This window comes from Ambystoma mexicanum, chromosome 5q, assembly GCF_040938575.1.
Source record: "Ambystoma mexicanum isolate Mex_15411 chromosome 5q, UKY_AmexF1_1, whole genome shotgun sequence".
Taxonomy (NCBI): Eukaryota; Metazoa; Chordata; class Amphibia; order Caudata; family Ambystomatidae; genus Ambystoma; species Ambystoma mexicanum.
Genome location: NC_090933.1, coordinates 132,335,593 through 132,349,313, shown reverse-complemented (window position 1 = coordinate 132,349,313; position 13,721 = coordinate 132,335,593). Strand labels below are relative to the sequence as shown.

General features: G+C 46.1%; 1 protein-coding gene across 2 annotated transcripts in view; it reads left to right on the top strand.

Moving 5' to 3' along the window:
• Window positions 1-13,721, top strand: part of ATP9B (ATPase phospholipid transporting 9B (putative)) — a 3,609,114-nt gene that overhangs the window by 3,461,586 nt on the left and 133,807 nt on the right. For both annotated transcript variants that reach the window (XM_069620656.1, XM_069620655.1), the window contains exon 27: window positions 6,171-6,228. In XM_069620656.1, the coding sequence (XP_069476757.1) occupies window positions 6,171-6,228 (58 nt within the window). The remainder of the gene's footprint in view (window positions 1-6,170; window positions 6,229-13,721) is intronic.

The following is a 13,721-nucleotide window of genomic DNA, read 5'->3' as shown; positions in this document are numbered from 1 at the left end:
AGAGGATTGCTGCTATCATGCACCCTTGTTTCACCCCACAACAAGTTGCCATATTTTTCGATAACCTGCCAGCAGCATTGATTCTTATTCTTATTGAGGTATCTGTGTGAAGCAACATCAACATCCGCAAAAGACCTTGTGGAATATCCCAAGAGTTAAGTTTATGCCACAATTTATTGCGTAGGATGGTATCAAATGCGGCGGAGAAGTCTATATAGGCACAGTATACGTCTAGATGCCATTTGGCACAAGTATACTCAATAGCAGATGTTAATATCAATAGGTTGTGCCTAGTACTGGATTTATCACGAAAACCTATTTGATTTGATGGTAGAATATTAGAAGCGGCTATCCATACATTCAATTCTTGGAGCAGAGCCTTAGTAAAAATCTTAGAGGAAACATCATGCATTGCTAGCATTCTAAAATTAGCCGGGTTATCCCAGGATCCTTTTTTGTCTACCGTTAGAATATGGCTGGTTTGCTATGATGGGGGAATCACACCCAACCTACCAACTTGTTTAAATAACATTAATAGTGCCGCACCCTATAAAGCTGGTTGTTTTTTAATTACTAGATTGCAGACACCATCAGGGTCTGCCGCCTAGGATTTTTTCAGTTTGTCAATGATCTTAACAATATCGGATACAGATGCATTGCAATCCCATGTGGCATCTGGCAATGGGAGAATGTTAATGGACAACTCAGTTTTACCTAATGTAGCTTTAATGTATAGGGCCCATGTATCCTCAGAAATACAGTTAATGGACAGATCATGTTTTTTATGTTTTCTAAGGAGATGCCAAATGCCTTGGTTGTTATTAGACAGAGCCATTGTTGCAATTGTTTCCATAAATGTATTTCAGATTCCCTTTTATGTAGCTTAACCCACTTTTTGTAATCCTTTTTGATTTTTTTATGTGACATGCAACAGCCTGGACAGATAGTGTTGGATCAATTTTCTTTACTACCATTCTGATTGCATTACGAAGGTGCTTTTTTGCCTCTCTAATTGTATTGTCATTGCCCAACCTACGAGGTAACATAATATTAGTCCGTTCACCAGCAGATTTATAAGTCCTACGTTCACACACATTTTCATGAATGTTCTGCATTAGCAGACTAAATTGGGACAAAATTTGTCTCGCAGACATAAGTCCCGAGGCCCCTTTCTTGATAAACTCAGGTAACAGAGCAGATACAACATGGATGACATTCTCAACGTTACGACTATGCCAGACTATTCTGTTTTTACCTTCTATCACATGGATCATCCCATTTTCATCATGGTCGGTTCCAACATCACATTTACACGGGAATGCATACAAAAGGCAGAGTGGGAGGTGATAACTTTCTTCACATTCCACAATACCCATATCCCTTATAGAGCGGAGGCCCAAGTTGTTATTGAAGATATAATCAAGGATGGCAGCTTATCTTCTTTCAATCCTGGTATATTTCATCTTGGCATCGCCTGGAGTGAGTCCATTTAATTTTACTAAACCATGGCTATTGGTGAGATTAGCCCATTTATGGCCTTGCCTATTAGATACCTGGATGATTGCTGATCTCATCAGCCTGTCCTTCTTCTCAAGGTTATTGCTGAGGTCACCAATTTTAGCACTCAAGTCACCTGGTAGCCAGATTGAATGGAGATGACTATACATCTTTAAAACGGCATCTACAGTACGCACATTTTCTATGGTATAGACCATATTGGGGGGATCATAAACATTGATAACTATTATGACTTCCAATAGCCAAGTGTTGAGTGGACAGGAGTAGCTTAACTATCTTCCATGGTGATTGGACGGATATCATCAATCCCCTTTTGGACGGCCAAGCGGGCCCTTAGTGGCTACCTGATGTACAGTACTTCTATCGTCTAGTTGGATCTCAGAGGACAACCAAGTTTCTTGGAGTGCAACAGTTTTAAAGATTGACAAGTATTAAATGAGGCCCTCTGCCTCAAATAAATGTGAATAACCTCTCGTGTTCCACGAATATAACAGTTGTAAGGAGAGCAGTAAATTGCGGGACTCTGCAAAATGAGATTTGAAAATCAGTGGTAATCATTGCCAGTATCCTTCCGGAATGTTGTCTGTGCCACTATTAACCACATTAATTGCAGGAGGATTTCTTGTAAGAGGAACAAATGGACTTGACCGATGGGTTACTAATCCTTTCCCACAATTCACCATTGGCCAATGTTCCTGATTGGATTGATGGGGGGCACAGGGATCAATAAGAATGAGCTTTTGCTGTACCAAGTTGATTCGGGATTTCACAGCTGGTATTGTTACTTTATGCACAGCATAGCCTATACGTAAAAGGTCCACCTCATAGCACAAAACATAATTCAAGGTGCCTTCAGCCACAAAGCATATGTTGGAAGTATACTTGTTTGTTATTTCTAACTGATCAACCAAACGGATATCGTTGGAGGTAATTACCCGCAAGTGCACAATGTATTTGAATATATTCAGGATCGTTGAGCGATTCAGCGGAGGAGATTTATCCGTATGAACCTGGATGATTTGTAGCGCAGACAATATTCCAACATTAGATGCTTCTTTTACACAATTATTTGAAATACCATTGACAGGATTTTTCAGCACCCAGGCATCTGGCAGTGTCATTTGCAGCGACGCTACTGCAACACCATTGTTTTGGACAGGCACTGCTGCACACGGCTGCTTCAATACTGGTGTATTAACCATGGCCAAATGCTCCACAGGTTCATCCAACACACTTATTGAGTCAGACGTAGCATCAGTGTTTTTACTTGGCCGCACTATAGCCTTTGTTGTAGCATCCACTTCTCCTTGTACATTATCATCATCAATGATTATTGCTGGCGGTGCCTCAGCAGCACAGATATCAATAGTGGCAACGGCATTGGGATCAACATGTGATAACTTTTTCCTTTTCACAATTCTCTTACTATACATAAAAGCTTGTTTGACACGTAGGGGTTTCCTTTTGGCAGAAATAGGCTTCTTCCCTGCATTTATATCAACACATTTTTTAGCTTGTTTTTTCAGATTTGCTACTGCGGGGATTATTGCATGTGGCAACACATGCTTGCTTACACACTCTTTACAGCATATCTCTTTTAGTCTGGTATGAATTAGCAAGGATTGCACATCGATTTTTGTTTCTGGGTGTGAACACTTCTCAAGTAGCATTGAAAGTAAATTTTCTAGGGCATTAAACATTTCATCAGAATTCAAACTGGTGTCTACATCATTTTCACTTGATCCTTCCCCATGGTCAGTAATCACATTTCTAGGTTTGCGTACAGTCTTTCCAGGCTTTCCATTAGAAGTAAAGCTAAATACGGGGGGTATATTTGAGTTATACTCAGAAGCACGCTTTGGGGCTGGCTCAGAATTAATGGCTTCTTTAACATTAGGCATAGGAACCAGAGCCATCTTTGAGGGGAGGTAAAATACATGGGAGTAGCAACTGCATCAACTAGGGACATTTCAGGGTCAATGCCCATAAACTCAATGTCTAAATCCATGAGCTCCGAATTCGATATATCGATAGCACTTGTGGTTTGACTATTAAATTCCCTATGCACAATAGAAGCAGTGCTCCTATTGCCATGTCATCCAGTATTGCCATTCAAACCACACAACTCTGCATTAACAGACGCCATTTGCGTCACATTAGGTAAAAAATCATTCGCTTTTGGGTCAAGGAGACTTGGAGTGGAATTGGTGGCAGCATTTGGGTCCTTAGGAATTTCATTAACACCATCACCACCATCAATACCATCAATACAATTGTATTGTACTTCCATGGGGCCACATAACACATCACATAGCAATTTTGCACTAACACATCCCAAATTGCTAGTCAACTCGGAGACCAAGTCAACTGATGCTGAGTTGAGAGAAACAGTCTCAACTATCTCAGCTTCGGACGTGACACTTCGCATTTTCCCAAAGTAATCATTAATTGAATTTCCTTGTATCATGCCTTTTTTAGGGCAAAAGATGATTTTGGGAACACAAATGCGACGATTACGCAGATTTATTATTTTTTTCAAAATATTTATTTGCATTTGTATAGCGCTCACACAGCCCGCGGGCATAGAGGCGCTGTTACAGGTATTGTTTTTTTTAAGTTGCGTAATTGTTTTTTTTTTAGTCTTAGTTACGTATTTATAATGCGCTTAAACACCCAGAGGTTTCTAAGCGCGGACCCGGGGATCGAACCTGTGTTGCTTCATGTCGTCTTGCTTCCAAGGCGAACACGTTGCTGCTGAGCTATACTCCCTTATGCATGGCTAGTTCTTTTTCATAGTCATCCATGTCGACGTGCTGGTCAGAATAGGGCACTGATAGTGATTGGAAAGAGAAAGCAATGTAGTGCAGGGCTTAAATAGGAGTAGTTCATATTGTTGTGGTCCAGATCGCTAAAAATGGAAGCAGGTATAAATTGATAGAAGGGGTACATAGACCCAAAACACCCAGAACACACAGAGCGCCTAAGCGCCTAAAAGCATTAAAACAGCAGTAGAACTTTGCACAGGATAACGGTATAACAGGCAACAACGACTTGCTTACCTAGTGCAGAGAACGGACCTGAGAACAAGTACCGTTACCACTACCTTCTTAGTGCGCTCTTGGTGCCGCGTCCACACGACCACACACGCAAATAATACAGCGTGAGAGAAAGCCTCTCCTTGTCCCGCATACACTCTCAATAGCGAGGGCCAAGGAGAAGGGTAACGAAAGCGCTAATAACAAGGGGTTCTGCTGTACGCTTACTCGCTTGCCGAGCAGCAAAACAGCCACTTCCGAGCCACTTCTCGGAGTGCGCATGCAAGAGCGTGCGGCTGGCTCTTTTTAATGACGATGGGGGTGTGGCTAATAATAATCGAAAAATATATAGAAAAAAGGGATATTAGGACAGTATAATTATACTATAGCAAGTATAAATATATTAGAGGGTCTATAAAGTCCATAGAGGGATTTTGGGTCCATATGAGTTCTTTGAAGTGAAGTACCGTCAATCAATGTCCACAGGTCGTAGAAGGAAGAGTATGTCCCAGCAAAACAGCCACTTCTGAGCCACTTCTCGGATCGCCATTGCGTCCTCGATTTAAAGTTCCCAGCATCAGTTAAGATGACAGAAAGACTAGATCACCCAGTGTCAAACCAACAGACTTTCTTCAGTGTTTGATGTCCCTTACTCGTCTCAGTACCAAAGTGATGTTTGTGTGTGCAAGAGTCATTATAGAAAGGCTGTGTGGCTCTGTTGTGTCTCTTCCTTGTCCCAGTACCTGATTGATGTCTGCTTGGAAATTATGTATGGGAAAGATAAGGAAGGGACTGATAATAATCTACAAAGGCCTGGGGCCTATTAGGTACATTGGGAAATGGAAATGGGGGATACCATGTCTCACCCAAGGTTGCCTCATCCAGCTCCTCGAGACTTGTCCACCCAGGTGATCCTCCCTCGTATATCCACCCCCAGAGTCAGGATCCGATAGCGACAGCCTTTCCCTGGCCACCTGGGAGGAGGATATATTGGGGAAAGAAGTGAGGACACCCTCAGATTCCTCACACAGTCAATTCTGATTTGTGGTGTGCTGGCAGGTTTTGCAGCACAATCTGCAACACTCTTTTCTGCTAAAAATACAAATAATCTCCGCACCCTGTATGCTTTCCGCTGGGACAGTGTTTGCAATCTTTGCAGACAAAAGAGGAATAAATTAAAGGTGGTGCACAAAGTTTGACTTACAATACTGTGGTATTTATCACAGGAAAGTATCTTAATATCCCACTCTATTGTTTTTGTGACCGTTTTGTTACGGTTGTTGTGGGTAGAAACAATCATTTTCTGACAGAAATGTATTCCGTTAAATCCTTGATGTGAATTTGGATGAGATCACATGGATTCCCTCCAGCAGGCAATCTTTTACTGCAATCGTCTTCTCATGGCAGCGAATGATTCAAACTGGGTTAAGCAGCACAGACATTGTTGCTAAGGAAAACAACATTTAATGTGAATACAGTTTCTTTTTATGGAGAGTACATACTTCAGTTAGTCACTTGCTTACAATAGCAATCCAAGTCACGTGGATTGTTCTTTTGTTTTAAATATAATAATGCATTTTCCCTTTCTAACTTCCGTAACTTGCTTGTTTTCCACAGGGAAGATCCTTGTCTTTTAAAACCTTCCTTATTTGGGTTTTAATCAGCATATACCAAGGTAGGTGACATTTCTTTACTTGTTTAGCTCATTTTGTTTTGTTTTTTAAAACATTTCTTTTTACAATACTGCTTGAACTTCGAAAGCTTATAATGCTATCAGCATCTCTATATTGTTTTCCTTTATCTGTCATTCAATACTTCATCAGTCTGCTAGGCCTATCTGTAGTGTATCATCGATTAGTATTTTTATTGATGCATGTCACCTAAAATCAGGTGTGTTTAATTAAATGGTCATTTGGAAATATGTTAAAACTGTGCTGTCACATTACAACGTCAGTCGATATTAACATCCATGGAATGATAGTAGCACTGTTTCTTAAACAGGATTTCTATACTGTTACTGAAAAGGCATCAAGTGAATAACCGGGGGACAGCATTTTAAGTAATGCAATTAAAATATAGACTTTAGCCAGATGTAACCAAAGGATTTAGTTGTTAGCGAGATGTGAGGCTGTTGTTACATTTCAAAATCTGAAAATGTGTTTATTATGGTGTAATACTGAATAGCTTTCATTGAAATGTGAGCAGTGCTATATGTGAGAAACCAGAGGGTATTCTCATTCCTGACACCTTGCATCCTCTGCACAGGTGGCCAGTGTAAGGAACTAATGGTGGCAACAATAAAGACAGACACAAGTTATCACAGTTCAAGGGTGTTTATTGAACTTTATAATGGGTGAGATAAATGCCTAATCTAAACGTAAATCTAAGATGGGACCAAGCTATGACCATCAAATAATAATAAGGTAGTCCTAGTGGCGTCTTGTCAGAATTAAAAGGGCCTACACTAAAAAGACTTGCCAATCCTTACTACTAAATTACAAAAAGAGTGTGGGATAATGTTCACCAGCAAAGAAAAGTGTTTTCAAAATGATAAGTCAGGATGGTAAGACTGGGTCTCCCTTCCCCACGTTTGAAGCACCGGACAGGCTACTATCAAGCACAGCACACTCCTTGGCCTCGTCAGCACGAGGTCCACAATTCAGTTCAACAATGTCAAAAACCTTTAGAGGCTAAGTCGCCTTCTTGCAAAAGTCTCTTGCCTCAGAAGGCCTGTGGTGTTTCACAAAGACGAACAAACAAAAAGTTATCTTGGTGATTTTGCACCTTCGGCAATTTTTCTTTGCTCAGATTTCACAATGACAAAAAAAAAGTTTTTTGACCAATTGCTTTTTGCTCCTGGGATCTCCCTCTGCCGGGCTCGGAACCTCCTTACAAAAACAGGCCTCCCTCAGTCGTGTTCACTACAGCCTTTCCTCTACACAGTTCATGTATTCCTAATACAGTTCATGTATAGCTCAGTTTTATCACAAAGCGGGGTTTCCTTCTCCTTAACTTTCGGCATCCCTCTGTTGGGTTCATGCTTGCCAATTAACACAGTTCACAAGCGTAGTGGAAAGCGGGGTTCACTTCCCCTAGCTTTCCTCTCGCCACAGGACATTCGATTGTATAAGGGTTTTGACGTGACCCTTATAGGACCACTCTGACACCTCACGCCACACTTTCCTAGGGCCTTCTGGTTGCTGTAGTTTTCAAACAAAACAGGTCCTGGTCAGAGCCTTTCGAATGAGCGCCAATGTGGCATCGGACCACTCTGCTCCTGCACCTGAACTGGCTTTCTTTAAGCTGCAAACATACACACAAGTTCTTTCTTCTTGCGTTCAAAATGTTGCTACTCGCAACCTTTGGTTTAACAGTACGGTTTGATATCAGCTTCCTCCAACTCACCGGCTGTGCTGAACTCGTTGGTTTCTTTGTTCTCTGGTGTCAAGGATCGCACCACAGTAGCCAGCTTGCCTCTCCGCCTGCGTTATCAAAGCGGGAGGCCCCTGTGTACCATTGACCTCTGTTGCTCTGCACGCCAGCTGTAACTCCCGGTCTTACTATTTCTCTTCTGGAGGCTTCACGGGTCTGAGCTGAGAAGGGCAAGGGCAATTCCCTCTTCGTCGTCCTTCCAGGTCTCACCTATTTTCTTCTCCCTTCGTACTGCTGGGTTGGTGTAGCTGTCTCCTTGTGCGTTCAGCCTTGCTTGAAGTGTGCTTTCGTGCTCTGCCTTTTATCCCTGTGGGGAAGGTAAAGGTTTGTCAGGTGTGCATGATTATTGTCAATTGCCTGACCCGTGTGTTGGGACATGTCAGGTAAACGACTCTGGTGTCGGTCTGTTGTCTGTTATGATGTACAAAAGTGTTCGTGCGGGACAAGGGGGGGAATAGAGCTTTCAAATATATTACAGGGCAGGACAGGGAAAAGGTGTTACAGGGAAGGAGAATACTGCAACTCAACCCTCAGTGCCCCACTTCCACTCCCCGAAGACCCCTCGCCAAGGTTATCCTCCCCCACTAGTCCACCCCCAGGAACTGGATCGAGTAGGGATGGATGTGTCCTGGCCACCTGGATGACAAATCTCCGGGACAAGTGGGTGAGACACCTTCAGGTTTCTCACGCCAGCGAAAGGCCATCGTTATTGGATCCTGACCCTGGGGGCAGAGAAGCAAGGGAGGATCACCTGGGTGGAGGATCCCTGGGAACGGGGAGTGGGGTGCCCTTGGGCGAGACATGGTATCCCCCTTTTCCTAGTGACAACCAACCCAACCACTCCCCTCCCCAAACTTTATGGCCCATTAGAAGCCAGCTCCTCTCATTTCTCCACCATTGAATCTTGACAGTACTGGGACAAAGATGAGGCAACTAAGAGCAATGAAGACAATGCACTTTTACCGCTCTAGTACTTGGAAGAGGAAGATGCCTGCTAGGAGTAGTAAAGGTCAGACATGTCCCTTTAATGTGAGTCAGGCAGGGCTGAATAATTATTCACAACTGCAGCCTGTAAAGGGCCTGCAGGTGTATAAATGGAGCCTAACCCAGTGGCAGTGGGAGTTGACAGGAGAAGGACCAGCAGGCCGGTGCATGCAGCAGACAACCGTTCAGCATGGTGTGGGATTGAGGACTCCATGGAGCACACCAAGAAAGGTGAAGGGAGCCATGCTGGAAGGCTGCTCCGTTCCTTTCTATTTAAAGTCCTTGTACCCCTGTGGTGGAGGACCACCCCCCAAGTGTCTGAGAATCAGAAACTGGAGCCCTCGCACCAGAGGAAGAAGGCCATGTGATTTGCGCTGCAGCACAAGCATCCTAAGCGACTGGTTCGTTTCTGGGGCTTGAGAAACCTGGTGCGTGTGTGTGAACTTAAGCATTCTCATGAACTACATTGTATCGGAGTGGTCGCGTGCAGCAGAAAGCACGTTTTTGAAGGTCGCCGAACAGTGAACAGCTCAATTAAAGTGGAATGACCATTTATGCTTTTTAAGTATACAAGAAAGGGGAATACTTTTTCTTTTTTTTTAACTTTGTTTATTTTAAATCAAGGCAGAATGATAAGTACAGACATTATATGCAGTGGTTATACAGGCATGTTGAACCCCAGTCCTTTATTCCCCCTGCGTCTTCTCCCTCCTCCCTCCCCCTGGTCCCTCCGTCCCATAGGCCCTGTAGGCGGGCTCCTCCCTCCCGGGCACTCCGGATTGAGCCTCAGCGACTATGTGTCTTCCTCCGGGCTCTCCTGGTTTTTTAAGATCCAGTGGGCCCTGGTGGGTTTGTAGGTCAGGGCGGGGAAGCGCTGGTCGAATTCCAGCACTGGGGCCCAGATGTTCTGGAAACGATGTAGAGTTCCCGCTTGTGCTGCCGTCACCTTCTCCGCTATCAGAATGTCCCAAAGTTTGGTCCACCATTGGGCTACGTGGGGGCCTTCCGGGGTTTTCCAGGTTCGGGCCACCACCGTTTTCCCTGCTAGTAGGCAGTGAGTTAGTAGTTTCGCTCTGGGTCCGGAGCGCGGGTAGGTCCCGGGGATTGGAGCACCCCGCAAAATCGGTTCTGGTTCCAAGGGAATCGTTGTTCCGGTAATTTGTGAGATGGACCCTAGGCAAGCTTTCCAGAATGGTTGGATCTTCGGGCAGTCCCACCACATGTGGAAGAAGGAGCTTGGGGGGCCGCATCCTCTCCAGCAAGAGTGGTCCACCTGGGGGTTCACATGGTGAAGTCTGAGGGGCGAATAGTACCACCGCAGCGTGATCTTATACGCGCATTCCCTATTGGTGATGCCGGTGGATGAGGTATGTGTCCTGGTCCATATGTCAACCCAGGTTTGATCCACTATCGGGTGACCCAGGTCCGCTTCCCATTGGGCCATGCAGCGGGTTCTTGTGGTCAGGAAGCCGCTGAGAAAGCGTCTGTAGAGGGTGGAAACTCTGCCGTGGGTTGGAAGGTCTCCCAGGGTGAGTTCTAAGGCAGTAGGAGGGCGTGTTGCTGCTTGCAAGGTTTGGGGATGCGAGCACCAGTGGCGTAGTTGGATATATGTGAATCTATCCCGTTCCTGGAGTTGGAACTTCTCCTTGCATTGGGTGAACGTGAGAGGTCTCTCCCCCGTATACAGCTGGTCTATGGTCTCCAGCCCACCTTTGATCCAGTTGCGAAAATTGCGAGGATTCATACCCGGTGTGAACATTGGGTTATGAAAGACCGGGGAACGTGGGCTCAGTCCTCTTGGCACTCCCTTTCGTTTTAGCGCCCAGTCCCAAGTGCTAAGGGTGTGTTTAGTTGATAGCAGGAGCTCCCCCCAATAGGTCCTGAGGGGGGGGGCGGGATGTGTGGTAGAAATCGCAGGGGTAGGGGTGCCCGTGATTGTTCCAGCTCCACCCATCTGGGGCGGTTTGTCGTATTTTGCCAGGCCTGGAACTGGGCCAGTTGGGCTGCCACTCTGTAGGCCTGTAGGTCTGGGACCCCCAGCCCTCCCAATTTGGAACTCCCCAGCATAGTTCTGAGAGGGATTCTCGCTTTCTTACCTCTCCAGATGAAGTTCAGCATTTTCCTCTGGATCCCTCGGAGAGTTGGCGTGGGGATTGCCACTGGTAGTGAGGCGCATGTGTATAGGAATCTCGGAAGGAGGTTCATCTTGCATGCAGTGATGCGTCCAAGCAGTGAGATCTCTTGGGTCTCCCAGCGCTTCAAGTCGCCTTCCAGTTCTTTGAAGAGTCGGGGAAAGTTGACTTTGTATGTCTCTCTTGGGTCAGCCGGGATGTAGACCCCTAAATAGGGGATAGCGCTCTTTTCCCATGTTATTGGGCACATCTTAGTCAATGGTTCCCGTTCTGCTGGGGTGAGGCCAATACCCAAGGCGGATGATTTATCGAAGTTTATGGTGAGGCCTGAGACTTCGCCGTAGCTGGTGATTTCGCGTATCGCGTGTTCGAGTGATGAGTGGGCCTCCAATATCGTGAGCAAAATGTCATCCGCGTATAGGGCAAGTTTATGGTGCGTGGGGCCACTTTGTATGCCCTTGATTTGGTCATTCCGCCTAATTTTTTGTGCGAAGGGCTCCATGGTGAGTGCAAAGAGCAAGGGCGACAGTGGACAGCCTTGCCGGGTTCCGCATGATAAGGGGATTGGGGCCGAGTTGTGGCCGTTGATCCTCAGGCTTGTTTTAGGGCAATCATAGTTAGCTAGAACCATCATTTGGAAAGCTGGTCCGAAGCCGAAGGCCCCTAGGGTGTGTCTCATAAACGTCCAATCCACCCTATCAAACGCCTTAGCTGCATCGAGAGCCACCAAGACTAGTTTTTGGGCGTTCCGGGAGGCGAGGTCCACCAGGTTCAGGGTTCTCCAGATGTTGTCACCTGCTGTCCGGTGTAGGATAAAACCTGCCTGGTCGGGGTGGATGATCTTCGGCAAGATGCGATTCAAACGGGTTGCTAGAATTTTTGAGTATATGTTCGCATCGATGTTTAAGAGTGTGATTGGTCTGTAGGATGTTATGCTTCTTGGGTCTTTTCCAGGTTTGGGCAGGAGGATGGTGGTTGATTCCTGCATCGATGGGGTCACCGTCCCCGTTTCCCTGAAGGAGTTGAATAGGGTAGCTAGATGGGGTGTCAGTTGTGCTCTGAATAGTTTATAGAACCTGGTTGAGAAGCCAACCGGGCCGGGGGCCCGTGTTTTAAGTGATTTGATGGCCTCTTCAATTTCCTCCCCTGTGATGGGTTCCTCCAGTTCATCTCTCGCTGCGTCGGAGAGCCGGGGCACTGCTGCCTGCTGCAGGTATTCCTTCTGTTGTGATAGGTTTCGTGGGGTTGCCTTCATGATTTGGGCCAAGTAGTCTATTGCGAGGCGTTGCTTCACGGGCTCTGAGTATAGTGTGACCCCGTTGGCATCACGCAGGCCCATAATTGCGTTGATACGTCTCTGCTTGGCTAGTTTGGCCACCAGGAACTTGTTCGCCTTGTTGCCCTTCGCGTAGTATGACTGTTTGGTCTTCGCCATTAGTTGGCCGGTTTGTTCCGCATAGTGGGCTTCCAGTTTTTTCCGTGCCGTACGGATGATCCGTTGTGTTTTGGGGGACCAGCCTTTCTCCTTATGGAGTGCCTCGGCCTCTCTTAGTTCAGTCTCTAGGGCCGTCCGGGTCTGACGTCTGTCTCGATGGTAGGCCGCACCTTGGGCTATCAGGGAGCCCCTGATTACTGCCTTCATGGCATCCCAGTTGTTCGCTAATGAGGTGTCTGAGGCTGGGTTTTCGTTAAAGAAGTTTCTTATTCCTGTTGCGATCTTGTCTCTGGTGGCCATGTCGTTGAGGATCGGGTCGTACAGCATCCATTTACGCGGGATGTTGGGGTTAGGGTTATGAACCCGGAGTTCCAGGAGCACTGGGGCATGGTCGGATATCGCTCTAGTCCCGATGGTGACCTCTTTGACTAAGGGGAACGTATGCGGGGAGATCAGGAACAGGTCGATCCTTGAGAAGGTTCGATGGACAAAGGAGTAAAAGGAGAAATCTTTTTCGTCAGGGTGAAACACCCGCCATGAGTCTATTATCTCCAGAGTCCTGAAGAATCGGAGGAGGCTGAGTGCTTGGGCGAAGTCACCTGGAGACGGGGGGTGTGATCGGTCTTTGGTGGGGTCGGGAACCCCATTGAAATCCTCGCCGACAATTGTTTGGCCCTCCACAAAGCTAGCGAGAGATGTGCCCAAGGAGTCATAGAAGTGTGACTGTCCAGTGTTGGGAGCATATACTGAGATAAGGGTATATAGGTCTCCCATTAGGAGGCATTTAATTGCTGTAAATCGGCCTTCTGGGCATATTTTCGTTTCCAGAATCTGTGGGTTCAGGTCTTTCCTGAAGAGAATCGCCGTACCTCCTTTTTTATTTGTGCCGGAGGCGAAGAATTGGAGGGGGAATAACCGGGATCGAAGGCGGGATACATCTGCGGGCAGCAGGTGGGTCTCTTGAAGCATAGCTATCGCTGCATCTTCATCGCAAAGTTTCAGTAGAATTGCCTTTCGCTTGTTGGGGGGAGTACAGGCCATTAACATTCAGGGAGAGGATCTGAAGCGACTGAAGGTCCTCTGAAGGCTCACTCTCCGCTCCTTGGGTTAGGGGGAGGTCATGGGGTGGTGGTTCAACTGCCATGTCCGTTAGGGAAACTCTTGGTATCATCCTGCACTTGAGGT